The sequence below is a fragment of the Schistocerca serialis genome, chromosome 6 (assembly GCF_023864345.2).
Source record: "Schistocerca serialis cubense isolate TAMUIC-IGC-003099 chromosome 6, iqSchSeri2.2, whole genome shotgun sequence".
In the NCBI taxonomy this organism is placed as follows: domain Eukaryota; kingdom Metazoa; phylum Arthropoda; class Insecta; order Orthoptera; family Acrididae; genus Schistocerca; species Schistocerca serialis.
In genome coordinates this window covers 492,235,326-492,250,676 of record NC_064643.1, presented here as the reverse complement: position 1 = coordinate 492,250,676, position 15,351 = coordinate 492,235,326, and the positions used below count along the sequence as shown (strand labels likewise).

The 15,351-nt window shown below is 41.5% G+C and overlaps 1 protein-coding gene across 1 annotated transcript in view; it reads left to right on the top strand.

Annotated features, from left to right (window-relative positions):
• The window catches only part of LOC126484950 (uncharacterized protein KIAA1522-like), a 488,837-nt gene that overhangs the window by 336,428 nt on the left and 137,058 nt on the right, over window positions 1-15,351 (top strand). The window contains exon 6 of the mRNA XM_050108551.1: window positions 14,602-14,811. Within this exon, the coding sequence (XP_049964508.1) occupies window positions 14,602-14,811 (210 nt within the window). The remainder of the gene's footprint in view (window positions 1-14,601; window positions 14,812-15,351) is intronic.

Here is a 15,351-nt window from a genome sequence, read left to right as displayed (position 1 = left end):
TCCAGCTCACCAGATCTGGGCGCCATCGAACACATCTGGGATATGATTGAACATGGCGTCAGAGCTCATGGTCCCTCCCCGGAATTTCCGGGAATTAGGTGAGTTTTGTATGCAGATGCGGTACCAACTTCCTCCAGCGGCTTATCAAGGCCTCATTGCTTCCATGCCACGACGCGTCGCCGCCGTTATCCGTGTCAAAAGTGAACATACCGACTATTAGGTAGGTGGTTCGTAATTTTCCGGCTGATCAGTGAATTATAAGTAATACGGACTGCATTCCTCAGACGAATTTCATTTGGAGTTAGTTTCGGATAAGGATTTCTTATTAAAACGTCAAAAGTTACGAAGGTATAATTTTGTTTCGTAGCTACTAGTGGTAAGGATCATTATCTAGAACTGTTGTGCACTTGAAACATGCAAGTGAATCCGTCTGTATTTCATTTATATCGTAACAATGGGAAAACTCCACTGACACCATTCACGTCACTATGACAGATGCGTGAAGTGTCTCTGTAACTGTCACTGTTGTTACGTAATGAAATAATCATCTCCTCCTTTGATGCTCTGATGTTTGTTGACCTTCTTCCAGTCTTCAGACGTCCCTAATAACTTCTTTTGTGAGTGCTTAGACTGCAAAAAAGGAAAATTTGTTTACATTTCTGGCAACGTATCCTTTTAATTGGGGCCCATTTTAAATGTTTGCTCGAAATGGCAGCGGTAAGGTGGTAGCCCAATTATTGCATGCTCGTATGTTTTTGCCAGCTCGTAGATTTCAGACACGAGGAGCTTTGCTTTATGGAGAGATGTCCGTTCCATAAACTCCACCTTTATCACTTCCACCCACGTTACGACACTGAAGCTCATCAATCATTCCCTCCTTTTGGTTTGCCATGGTAGGTGCCTTTTCAGAGACAGCTGAACGGCAAGGATCATTATCTAGAACTGTTGTTGATGTTTTTCCAAAATTCTGAATTAGTGATTCTACGAAGCGCTTTGTTAAAGTAGCGACGTTCGTTTCTTCATCATAATCTCCTGCCTCTTTTTATTTAAAAACCGGGGGACTGTTCGTGAGAAAACCTTTCGAGGTGCCTGAATGACAAAGAATATGTCTCTCCCCTTGCCAGAAGACATTACCATATTGTCATTATTCCTTTACTTTACTCATCTGTTCAGTCCTGCTTGCCGACGTGACCGGAACTGACCCACGTCTCATCAAGTCACACAGCTTTGTCGATATTCTTGCCACGGATCTGCTTTAAAAATGGGCGTCACTATACAGCTGCATCGTTCCTCTCCGTCAACAGGTTACCACAGAAAAGTCCACAGAAAAATCCTTTGGCGTTCCATACTACGCGACTGCCCCGAAAAAGACCAGATTCCTTAAAGGAGACCAACAACTCGCAGAGGTCGAATTTTCGTTTCTGCGATAGTAATAATCATAAACATATTCACGAATTGCATTCTCAGTAAATAAATGAATATTGGTAAACCGCTTATCCGTATAACGTTTTCTCCACAAGAGTCTCAAACTTCAATATTTTTTTCCAGCTTCCTCTTATTTCTCGAAAATCCTTTGCCAATCTTCACTGTAGTGTTTTTGTTGATATTCAGAGCCACAGCAGTTCTATCGATTAAATTGTTGATGGAGAGCAGCGCCCGGCCATTACGGTTATTAACAGCTATGTGTGTTTTAGGGTTTAATATAAGACGTTTTTCCGATTATGTGTGGTTTACGGCTATTTTTGTTTAAACTGAAGGAATTGGAAAAGGGTAGGAAATTAAGGAGATTGGACCTGACCTGTATAAGCTGAAAGAACCAGAGGTTGTTGGGAGTTTGAGAAAGAGCAGTAGGCAACAACTGACTAGAACAGGGAAAAGGAATACAGTAGAAGACGAATGGGTAGCTGTACGAGATGAACTACAGAAGGCAACAGAGGATCAAGTAGGTAAAAAGACGAGGGTTAGAAATCCTTCGATAAGATAAGATACATTGAATTTAACTGATGAAAAGAGAAAATTTAAAAATGCAAAGAATGAAGCAGACGAAAGGGAATACAAACACCTAAAAAATGAGATTGACAGCAAGGGCAAAATGCCTAATCAGTAATGGCTAGAGAACAAATGTAAGGACTTAGAAGCATATCTCGCTAGGGAAAATGCAGATACTGGCTACAGGAAAATTGAAGAGACCTTTGGGAAAAGCAGCTGTTGAATATCAAGAGCTCAGATGGTAATCCAGTGCTAAGCAAAGAAGAGAAAGCTGAAAGATGGAAGGAGTATATAAAGGGTGCATACAAGGGAGATGAAATTGAAATCAATATTATAGATACGGAACTGGACGTAGACGAAAATGAGACGGGAGATATGACGCTAAGAGAATAATGTGACTGAGCTCTGAAGGATCTAAGTCGAAACAAGACCCCAGGGTCAGACGACATTGTCAGAACTAATGATATCCTTGAGAGAGCCATGGCAAAATTTCCATCTCGTGTACAAAATGTATGAGACAGGTAAAATACCCTCATACTACAAGAATAATGTAGTAATTCCAATTTCAAAGAAAACAGTTGCTGACAGGTGTGAAAATTACCGAACTATCAGTCTAATAATTCTTGAATGCAAAATACTGACACGAGTTCTTTACAGAAGAATGGAAGAACTGGTGAAAGCCGATCTCGGGGAAGATCGGTTTGGACTCTGGAGAAATGTAGGAAGGCGCGAGGCAATGCTGATCCTACGATTATCTTAGAAAATAGGTTAAGGAAAGACAAAACCTAACTTTGTATACTTAGAGAAAACTTTTGACAATATTGACTGGAATACTCTCCTTGAAATTTTGAAGGTAGCACAGATAAAATACAGGGAATGAAAGGCTGTTTAAAATTTGTACAGAAAACAGACAGCAATTATAGAGTCGAGGGACGTGAAAGAGAAGCAGTGATTGCGAAGGGAGTGAGACAGGATTGTAGCCTATCCCCAATGTTATCCAAACTGTACGCTGAAGAAGCAGTAAATGAAACCAAAGAAATATTTGGAGCAGGAATTAAAGTTCAGGAAGAGAAAATAAATACTGTAAGGTTTCCCAAAGACATCGTAATTGTGTCAGAGACAGCAATGGACTAGGAAGAACAGTTGAACGGATTTGACAGTGTCTACAAAGAAAAATATAAGATGCCCATTAACAAAAGTAAAAAAAAGTATAATAGAATGTCGTCGAATTAAATCATGTGCTGCTAGGAAATTACATTAGAAACGAGACACTTAAACGAGTAGATGAGTTTTGCTATTTGGCAGCAGAATATCTGATGATGGCCGAAGTATGGAGGATTTAAAATAGAGACTGGCAATTTCTGAACAAAAAACATTGTTAATATCAAATATAGATTAAAGTGTTAGGAAGTCTTGTCTGAAGGTATTTGTAAGGAGTGTTCTCGTGTATGTAAGTGAAACGTGGACGAGAACAGTTTAGACAAAAGGAGAACAGAAATTTTCGAGATGTGGTGCTGTAGAAGAATGTTGAATATTAGATGGGTAGACCGCGTAACTAATGAGGAGGTGCTGAATAGAATTGGGAATACAAGATATTTGTTGCACAGCTTGACCAAAAGAAGGGTGACATGGCCCCGTAAGCGTTAGTTGGGACACCGGGGAAAACATCAGACAACGCCCGAAGGCCAATACCTTGAATACGTCAAAGTTCTGGGGAGTACGAGCAGGCACCGTTTCCCTAATAAAATATTTTTTGCCTTTAAAATTTTACAGCTTTATTAACTTGATTATAAAATAGTAAGTGAACATTTGTTATCATGAACAGCAAGATCCTCAATATAGTTCCTTAATGAAAATTCCTGAAGCATTATTTAACCAACAGTCTCTTTAATAATAACAGATCAAAGAACAGCTCTCAGAATCAATTTACAACACTTAAAACTCAAAATTCATTTTTAAGCATGGAAAAATAATACAAATGCATAATTCAAGGTTAAATAAAAGATTCCAGCGCCACATGGCAATACCAGAATTTTCCTCGATATCACCTGTGATCTCTAGAGGCAATAAAATAGTGATCACAAAATTTTAATGGAAACAACAAATTAAATGCAATAAAATCTGATTACTATCAACGTATACTCAAACCCCGTAGCCTCTACGATGGGCACCGTATCACAAAATATTTTCATTCCTTTTAAACACGTACACCATAAACCTCCCTACATGTGATGCATGCTACATCCAACGAATCATGACAAATAATTAAGCATAGATGTTATAATAAACCAGGTATGTAAATCTTTTCCTTTCAAAATAAATTAAGAGAGACACACAAATCAACTCTTAAGCTCAGTGGCTACATCCGTTAAAAAAAATCTTGCCATACATATCTTTTGATTTCGTCGAGGTCATGCGCTGTTGTGCACCGTGCCGTCCTTCAGGATCACATACGGCACGGGAAAGATTTTCCACGATGTACAAAACGTTAACAGGGCGCAACCAACTTACACAAATTTCATACTGGGATTATACGTCGATATGGATGCACCTCGCAAATCTTAAAACGGGCCAGGGAGTAGATGCAGTACTACCGCACACTTCGACTACACCGCACCGCGCCAAACAGCAGTACGGTGGGGTAAGCAAGAGACAAATCAACAACTGTTCTACGGCAACCTCAGCAAAGGCTGCAAGAAAATATATGGGGCTTTAAACTCTTGGGAGGGCCACACAAAACCACAGAATGACGTCCCAAGCAAAATTGTGAAAGTACTATCGGCGATTTTGCCACGACAAGTAGAACCATTAAATACCATAAGAAGTAAACTGCAATTAACACGATTCATAAGTGTCCGACTGAAAAGCTCCACAGTCAATCTTTCCATAACTACAAACACTTAACAGTACCTCCAAAGTTCACTCGTGGGCACTGCCAGAGTGTCAAATTACTTGTTACAACTGTAGATAGCAGTTAACACGCCGGGAGCCTACTTAGGTTCCTTAATAAGACAAGCAATGATTCGCTGCCCCACTTGGATCCACCTTCGATCCAAAACAGTCATTTACTTTAAAACAGGTAAATAGATGACAATGCCGATATCAACGCTCTCCTCCTGGGACAAGAGTACATTTTCAGGCAGACAAACTTTCGAAATTACAGTAGTTACAATTTTCAACAACAGATGGCGCTGCAAGTGATGTGAAAGATATAGAAGACAACGCAGTCTATGGGTGCGCCATTCTGTACGTCGTCTTTCTGCTGTAAGCGTGTGCTGTTCACAACGTGCAAGTGTGCTGTAGACAACATGGTTTATTCCTTAGAACAGAGGATTTTTCTGGTGTTGGAATTCCACCGCCTAGAACACAGTGTTGTTGCAACAAGACGAAGTTTTCAACGGAGGTTTAATGTAACCAATGGACCGAAAAGCGATACAATAAAGGATCTGTTTGAAAAATTTCAACGGACTGGGAACGTGACGGATGAACGTGCTGGAAAGGTAGGGCGACGGCGTACGGCAACCACAGAGGTGCAGCTAGTGCAGCAGGTGATCCAACAGCGGCCTCGGGTTTCCGTTCGCCGTGTTGCAGCTGCGGTCCAAATGACGCTCATGCGCCAGAGTTTACACCTCTATCCATACAAAATTCAAACGCGGCAACCCCTCAGCGCCGCTACCATTGCTGCACGAGAGACATTCGCTAACGATATAGTGCACAGGATTGATGACGGCGATATGCATGTGGGCAGCATTTGGTTTACTGACGAAGCTTATTTTTACCTGGACGGCTTCGTCAATAAACAGAACTGGCGCGTATGGGGAACCGAAAAGCCCCATGTTGCAGTCCCATCGTCCCTGCATCCTCAAAAAGTACTGGTCTGGGCCGCCATTTCTTCCAAAGGAATCCTTGGACCATTTTTCAGATCCGAAACGATTACTGCATCACGCTATCTGGACATTCTTCGTGAATTTGAGGGGGTACAAACTGCCTAAGACGACACTGCGAACACCTCGTGGTTTATGCAAGATGGTGCCCGGTCACATCGCACGGCCGACGTCTTTAATTTCCTGAATGAACATTTCGATGATCGTGTGATTGCTTTGGGCTATCCGAAACATACAGGAGGCGGCGTGGATTGGCCTCCCTATTCGCCAGACATGAACCCCTGTGACTTCTTTCTGTGGGGACACTTGAAAGACCAGGTGTACCGCCAGAATCCAGAAACAATTGAACAGCTGAAGCAGTACATCTCATCTGCATGTGAAGCCATTCCGCCAGACACGTTGTCAAAGGTTTCGGGTAATTTCATTCAGAGACTACGCCATATTATTGCTACGCATGGTGGATATGTGGAAAATATCGTACTATAGAGTTTCCCAGACCGCAGCGCCATCTGTTGCTGAAAATTGTAACTACTGTAATTTCGAAAGTTTGTCTGCCTGAAAATGTACTGTTGTCCCAAGCATATTGCAACAAACGGTGTATTTCTATCGCTGCTCGTTTAGTTTTTATTGCCGTTTCAAATATACCGGTCATTTTTGAAACACCCTGTAACTCGCCAAAGATATGCGACGACCAGAGGCTCCAAAACGATTTCGATATTGACATCATTGGAAGTACTGAGAAGGCGGGTGGTTTCAAAAACAAAAAAAAACAAAACAAAAAATGAAATAGCGAGCCGTACCGACTCAAAGCGATCGGTTGAATAGGACGCATTCGGAGACATCAAGGAATCTCCAATTTAGTATTGGAGGGAAGTTTAGGGGTAGGGGAGGGGGGGCAGGGCTATTTTATTTTGACAAAGATTTAGGGAAATTTGGGTTAAAATCACACTTAAGGTGGTAACTCTATTTTTTATAGTAGAATTTGTGGCCGCAACGATGTATTAAAGGGGATTCCCACCCACTCTTGTTGAATGTAATCCTTCTAATTGTAGCTTACTATATTAACTGAGCTGTTACCGTTGTTGAGGGCATCATAAGAACTTAGTCGTATTATACCTACAGTAATCGCACGAAAAGTTGACCCGTATGAAGTATAGATGAAAAACAGATGTTCCGCCGCGTGGTGTCGGGACGCGAGAATGGAAACCTTTACGTGTTTGTCTTCCTCCAATCCTCAAGTAGCACTACTTGCTGGTGTCAAAAATCAGCATGCAACAAGCAACAGTGATTGGCGACATCAAGCTATCATCGAAGCCAAGAATTTTGAAGTGAGGAAGAACTAGAAAAAGTGCCAGCTGAAATATATTGGAATAAATTAGTAAGCTTGAAAGATAATCATGGCTTTTTTTATGAAAACCACGAAATTGGTCATTTCACTTTTATTACCAGTTCCATCGTAAAATAGATAGATTATTCAGTGTCCTCAAAAATGTAAAAACAGACAAATGAAACAGACTTAACATCGAAACCGTTAACGGATTCTTTGATACAAAACTGGAATGCTAGCATTTTCAGAACCAACAGTACTTTGCTGAATGCAGCAATAGGTGTAAAAGTAGTGCTTCATTCTCTGGCCCTGTAAATCTATGAATGTTTTGTGTAATATACTATAGTTATTTTATGTTATTAAATACTTGAAGTAATATGTTCTTCTTTATTATAATTATGAAACCTAAATATACGTGTTTTTAAAGTTTTCAGGGTATTTTAGAGATAATTCCGAAAGAAAGTAGGATAAAACCTAAATCGTAAGTGGAAACACTGGTTTTAAGACTCTCAAGTAGGCACGTAACGCACAAATCATTTACCTCGACTGAACTCATACGGCAGTACCCTGGCCAAGAGAACGACTCGGAACTTTTCCACTCATACCTTTCGACGAACTTCTTTCAGACCTTGTTCACTACCGTACAATAAATAAAGTAATAATAAACGCAGTAACAATTCCTGAAAGAGTAAAAATGACAACAAGCAAAAAGTCACAGTGTGCAAAGATCACACAGACAGCAAGCTGCCTGAAACTCAAACACAGCCGGAAGTGTTCTGGTAGTGGGCTGAAGGTTTGGCAACTTCGGGTGGTTGCTGCGGCAACAGGTATCCCGCGTGAGCTCCCCTAGAGGTGCGCTCTACCAAGACGATGGTCCGGTAGTTTTGGTGCACTACATAAATGACGTAATAAATTGTAAGGTTACCGACAGTATTGGTAGAATTGGTAGGGAAAGAAATATGTATGAAGATGTGAGACAGAAAATGGGAGCCGACAGCTTCTCTTTACTCTTTCGTTTGTTTGGTTGTTTGTTGGCACATAATTATAACTGCACATCATTCAGTGTTAGTACAGTGTATATTGGTTATTTGGTACTCAACAGAACGTTCTTCATCATGGTCAATGGCAAGAGTTTCTTGTTATTATTGATAAATGCAAAAGATATTTATGAATAACAGAAACATGTTTTATGTAAATTCTTCTAAGCATTGAAGTGATGTTTGATATATTTTTGTTTTGCAGTTTATTTTATTTTACCTTTTTAAAATTTTGTAGGATGAAATCTTCTTGTAGAAACAATAAGCAGCTAATCAGTTGCGAAATGGTTTCAACATTTATGAAAAAATCTTCTTCAGAACTTTTTTAGAGGGTAACTTACTATTTGTTGCCATTTTACTGCTTTTAAATATGTGCGCAGCTAATCATGATCTGTTTTTTAATGTCATAATTTTAATTTTAACTTTTAAGCTACTTTAGCATGAGAAAGTTTCATTCACTGTCGTGCACCCTCCTTGCGTATACTAATAATGCCCTGTCTTGCCAAAAGCTTTCCTTAGCCCAAGCGTTGCGTACGTGACTCTAGTGCACCAGCTATGCATTGGTGAAGAAATATCAAATGACAACAACCATCTTGTGCATGTCTCAATTATTATGGAGGAGAAATTTCATATTTGACTGACGCCTTTCGTACCTCTGTCATAACATGTAATGCAGTGAGTCCGAATAATTTTTTGTATTCGTTTAGAGAGATTATTGTGCCTCTATATACAGGGTGTAAATTTTAAGTTGACAAACCAGAATAACTCGAAAAATAAGCTTCATAAGAAAAAAATTGTAGAATCCAAAGTTGATTATTTTCGAGAGGGACATCTGCTGGTGCTAAAATTAGCCCTCCTGGGGGAGGGGCGGGAGGCAACTTTAAAATTACAAATGGGAATTCCCATTTTTTATTGCATTTGGGTCAACATTTGTAAAACACTAATTGCTCTCTCTCAAACCCCACCCTGTGGGGAGAGAAGGAGAGTTCTAGTTTTAGTGAATCAAAATACACGAAGTAAATGAGTATTTTTTATTTATCCGTAACCATTTTCCACGCCAAAATGAGAACACGGATTTTCTTGAATTACTGCGCCAACTACTAAGAATCAAAACAAATGTTTAAGACAAAATGTACGTAGTTTTTTATGTAAAATCTGATTCTGCAATAAAAAAATGGGGATTCCCATTTGAAATTTTAAAGTTGCCTCCCACCCCACCCCAAGGCGGCTGGGGTGGAGGGTTAATTTTACCACTAGCAGATGTCCCCCTCGAAAATAATCAATTTTTGATTCTACACATTTTTTCGTGTGAAGTTTATTTTTCGAGTTATTATGGTTTGTCAACTTAAAATTTACACCCTGGATATCTGAATATATTTTCACTGTAAACGCCACCCATCGCGTGGCTGTTTTAACCGTTCTCCAACTTGTTATGCTCCTGCCATACTTGGACTTACGTCTTTTAATTCTCACAGTGTGTGGTTCTTTATGTGTAAAATACTTTTTATTCATTTTACAGTCACCCCTTTTTTGTATACTTTCTTCTATTATGTTCCCCCTTGTTTATATCTCTGTTCACCCAAGTTTCTCCTTTTTATAATTTTAAATGTCCTCCTGTGCAATTGTACCGTCTCTAGGCTGAAGAGCAGCGCCTATGCTGCTGCCAGCCTGCCCCGGCTGGGGAAATCAAAACACAATGAAGGGAAAAAAAATCACTGTTAACTTTCTTAGCTGTCAACATTTCCTGCAGAAGACGACGTTCTTTTAAACGTTGGAACCATAGTAAAGGGGTTTCAATAAACCTTCCTTTTTACAGCTGATTGGCTGTTTAATATTCCTACAAGATGATTTTATCTCTTTATTGCGGAAATTGCATTTTCTAGCGCTTTATGGTAAAACTGCAATATTCCTCTGCTTCACGTTACGAATCAACAACTTTAAAGAAAAACCTGAATTAAACATTCGCAGTTTCAGTTTTGCTTTAAATACTGTCTATTCTTAAGTAACAGGAGGGTAGTTATGTAGGTCGAAACTGTTCCGTCAGTTAGCCTCCCCTTTATACATCCTCGCTCGGTTTCTAGATAGTTCACCGCTTCCAGTTTTTAGGGGACGCTGCTAAGACACTGATCGTATAGAGTGAATCGGGGAAGGTAGTATTCGGGTTATGAGGCTTATTTGCTCGTATTACTTTACTGTATCACGAGAGTACGGCACTCAGCCGTCAACTGCTTCCTCGAGTCGAAGTCTCGAGCGGCACGAGGCAGGTGCAGTTGTAAAGGAAACTTTTCGTCTTTGAGAGCAAAAAAACGGTGGTACCTATTATACGATTTGAATGGCTGATGTATTTAAAACAATAATAATGATTTCTATACGTTTTTATCACTTCTAATAATCCGTTTATACGTATTCTGTATCTTGTGGAGCGTGTTCGTCCATTTACTTCCAGTTTGCTGCCATATGAGAATACGTATTTCAACAAGGATCTCACAGTGATACCTGGGAAAGACGCCATATATTCTTTGGGGTAGGGTGGACACTCGTAATAACTGTTTTTTTAACCTCTATTTCCAGATGCTGCCTAGAAATGATGAAACGACCACAAACAGAGATCAGTCGAGTGAGGAAAGCCTCCAACTAGCAACAGAGCACGTAAAAGTGATGGCATGAACTGTTTTCTAGTTTCTCAGTGTACGGGATTTCATATCGGGGGATAACAGTAAATGTCAACCAAACAATGGTCAGTAATTGCAACACAAAGTTTCATTTAGTAGTACTTGACAGCAAAATGTACAATCAAACTGGAGATATACTACATTCATTTTGTCATCTTCCCTCGATCTTCGCGACGAGATGCCTAATATTGCAACCTGTAAAAAATCAGTTACTCTAGGTCATAAAATTTATGATTCTGTATTATACATCGCTTTTAAATTTGAAGAAACCACGCCAAACATACGGGCTTAGGCTTGTTTTGAAAATCTCATGATTTCCCACTAAAATTTCGTGTAGAAACAGGAAGTATGACATCCTCCCCCGATGCACTATACGTAAAGAAGGCGATCGTTCTGAAGTAATGGTCGATAGGTGTGACGTCGTCAGTGATACGACCACACCGCCGCCGGAGAGATCGATCCGCAGGATGTGATTCTCTCGATAAACGGAACAGAAGAGCAGCTGTGCTAGCCAAAGAATACACAGACAGTCGCAGTACTTACGCTCGCCGCGAGGCCACTTCAAGAGTGTAGTGGAGTTGTGCCAGTCTACAGTTCGTAGCCGCATTCAGTGGTCAGCCAGCGCCGATGTTAGTTAGTCATCGTGTGCTGCTCAGTTATTTCTGCCATCAAGTCATTGTAGCCCAGTTGTAAAGTTCCGTAATAGTACTACAGTAAAGTCAACAGTACTAAGTCGGCGGTTATAAACAATACTACGTTCTCTCATGTCGACAGCCAAGTTAGTCTTCAAATTCACCAGATTAGACATTCAGATTACGAGAGATTAATTCGTCACTGCAAGATTTGTCACTTGTAAATTATGTCATTCCAGAGATGCTTAGTCTAGTTGCGTCTTCTATAACTGTCAACCAACAGACCATGGACTACAACAAAGTTAAGTAATAAATACGTTCTTATTTTGTACTCCTGCTAATTAACTGTGTTTTCCTGTTGTAGCTACGAAGCACCTTGGCATAGTAGAAACCACGTTTCCACCTCCTTGGCTACCTCATATTTGCTACCTCATGTTGATGGACTCGGTTATGGTGGAAGATCGAGAGCCATCAATAGGTATGCAACACACACAATGTACCGGGTGATCAAGAAGTCAGCATAAATTTTAAAACTTAATAAACCACGGAATAATGTAGATAGAGAGATAAAAATTAACACACATGATTGGAATGACATGGGGTTTTATTAGAACCACCCCATATTGCTAGACGCGTGAAAGATCTCTTGGACGCGTCGTTTGGTGATGATCGTGTGCTCAGCCGCCACTTTCGTCATGCTTGGCCTCCCAGGTCCCCAGACCTCAGTCAGTGCGACTATTGGCTTTGGGGTTATCTGAAGTCGCAAGTGTATCGTGATCAACCGACATCTCTAGGGATGCTGAAAGACAACATCCGACGCCAGTGCCCCCCTATAACTCCGGACATGCTTTAAAGTGCTGTTCACAACATTATTCCTCGACTACAGCTATTGTTGAGGAATGATGGTGGACATATTGAGCATTTCCTGTAAAGGGCATCATCTTTGCTTTGTCTTACTTTGTTATGGTAATTATTGCTATTCTGATCAGATGAAGCGCCATCTGTCGGATATTTTTTGAACTTTTGTATTTGTTTGGTTCTAATAAAACCCCATGTCATTCCAAGCATGTGTGTCAATTTGTACTTCTCTATCTACATTATTCCGTGATTTATTCAGTTTTCAAATTTGTACTGACTTTTTGATTACCCGGTACATGTAACGCGTGTACACCCATAACTGACTAGGAATTCTGGAATATTCCAGAATTTGAAACACGAACAGCTGTTAGCATGAGTATCTTAGAAGTAGATACCTTAGGGGTTGCGATGCAGCTCAAATCGCTTGATACTGTCAAGTCTTCAGGTCCAGATTGTATACCTATTAGGTTCCTTTCAGATTACGCTGATACAATAGCTCCCTACGTAGCAATCATATACAACCGCTCGCTCACCGATAGATCTGTACCTACAGATTGGAAAATTAGCGCAGGTCGCACCAGTGTTTAAGAAGGTTAGTAGGAGTAATCCATCGAACTACAGACCTATATCATTGGCGTCGGTTTGCAGTAGGGTTTTGGAGCATACCATGTATTCAAACATTATGAATCACCTCGAAGGGAACGATCTATTGATACGTAATCAGCATGGTTTCAGAAAACATTGTTCTTGTGCAACGCAGCTAGCTCTTTACTCGCACGAAGTAATGGCCGCTATCGACAGGGGATCTCAAGTTGATTCCGTATTTCTAGATTTCCGGAAAGCTTTTGACACCGTTCCTCACAAGCGACTTCTAATCAAGCTGCGGGCCTATGGGTATCGTCTCAGTTGTGCGACTGGATTCGTGATTTCCTGTCAGGAAGGTCGCATTTCGTAGTAATAGACGGCAAATCATTGAGTAAAACTGAAGTGATTATCAGGTGTTCCTCAGGGAATCGTCCTGGCACCTTTGCTGTTCCTGATCAATATTAATGACCTGGGTGATCATCTGAGCAGTTCTCTTAGGTTGTTCGCAGATGATGCTGTAATTTACCGTCTAGTAAGGTCATCCGAAGACCAGTATCAATTGCAAAGCGATTTAGAAAAGATTGCTGTATGGTGTGGCAGGTGGCAGTTGTCGCTAAATAACGAAAAGTGTGAGGTGATCCACAAGAGTGCCAAAAGAAATCCGTTGGAATTCGATTACTCGATAATTCGCAAGGCTGTCAATTCAACTAAGTACCTGGGTATTAAAATTACGAACAACTTCAGTTGGAAAGACCACATAGATAATATTGTGGGGAAGGCGAGCCAAAGGTTGCGTTTCATTGGCAGGACACTTAGAAGATGCAACAAGTCCACTAAAGAGACAGCTTACACTACACTCGTTTGTCCTCTGTTAGAATATTGCTACGCGGTGTGGGATCCTTACCAGGTGGGATTGACGGAGGACATCGAAAGGGTGCAAGAAAGGGCAGTTCGTTTTGTATTATCACGTAATAGGGCAGAGAGTGTGGCAGATACGATACGCGAGTTGGGATGGAAGTCATTAAAGCAAAGACGTTTTTCGTCCCGGCGATATCTATTTACGAAATGTCAGCCATCAACTTTCTCTTCCGAATGCGAAAATATTTTGTTGAGCCCAACCTACGTATGATAGGAATGATCATCAAAATAAAATAAGAGAAATCAGAGCTCGAACAGAAAGGTTTAGGTGTTCGTTTTTCCCGCGCGCTGCTCGGGAATGGAATGGTAGGGAGATAGTATGACTGTGGTTCGATGAACCCTCTGCCAAGCACTTAAATGTGAATTGCAGAGTAATCATGTAGATGTAGATGAAAGCCACTGTAGTCTACGCTAACTTACGGTAGTCTTTGGCAGCCTGCGGTAGCTTTCCAATCTAGCTTCCCCTCCAACTTCCATCGTAGCCGTCTATCCTAAAGTAATTTTGAGCAGTATGTAACTGTCTACACAGTCGTGGCCACATTCACGGCAAGTGGCGGTTGTTCGCAGCGGGGAGAAGACGACGCTGCTGCTGCCGGGAAGCTGCGTGGGCGGCGGCGGCGTCAGCTCCAACGAGTCGGGCTACGACAGCGACGGCGCGGGCCGCGGCGGCGGCGCCACCGAGAGCTCCGACTCGGGCAGCCTGCACGAGGCGGACCCCTACGGCGGCGGCGTGGGCGCCCTGGGCTCCACGCCGCCCCCACCGCCCCCGCCGGTGCCCGCGCGCTCCGCCGCCCACGCCCCCATCCACGCCCCCGGCGCTCCCGGTGAGGAGACGCGCACGGCCTGGCCGCGGCGCGGACGCTGGGCCAGGTCGTCTTCGGCCAGCCTCCTACTGCCCTCCGCCAGCAGGTAGGCGTACGCCCATTCCTCGCAGAGTACACTAGGTCAGAAAAAGAAGAATATGTACACAATAAAATGAAACGATTCCAGCGGTCGTTTTGATGTTACTTTATTATACTGCAGTCAGTTATAGTGACTCAAAAAGACACGCCATCGCTTTTACAGTACTCTGCGGAAGCCACTTCATAGATGTTGGCCACTGAGGGGATCGTGCATACGAGTGGCGTTCACCCCGTCAGCATCAGTTAAGGCCCGCAGATGGTGGGTGTACTTAAGTCACCGGAACTGGTTGCAATATAATAAAATAACATCAAAATGGCGGCTGTAGGTGTTTCATTTTATTACGTGTGTGAACGACTGAAGTCCCGCAGACCATCAGTCAGAAGGATAGACAAAAAAGAAAAAAAGAAAGCAGGAGAACACCGTCGTTACGTAATGTCACCACTTATGCTTGGTACCTGGATAAATAACTAGAGGTACCGGGTGATCAAAAAGTCAGTATAAATATGAAAACTTAATAAACCACGAAATAACGTAGATAGAGAGATA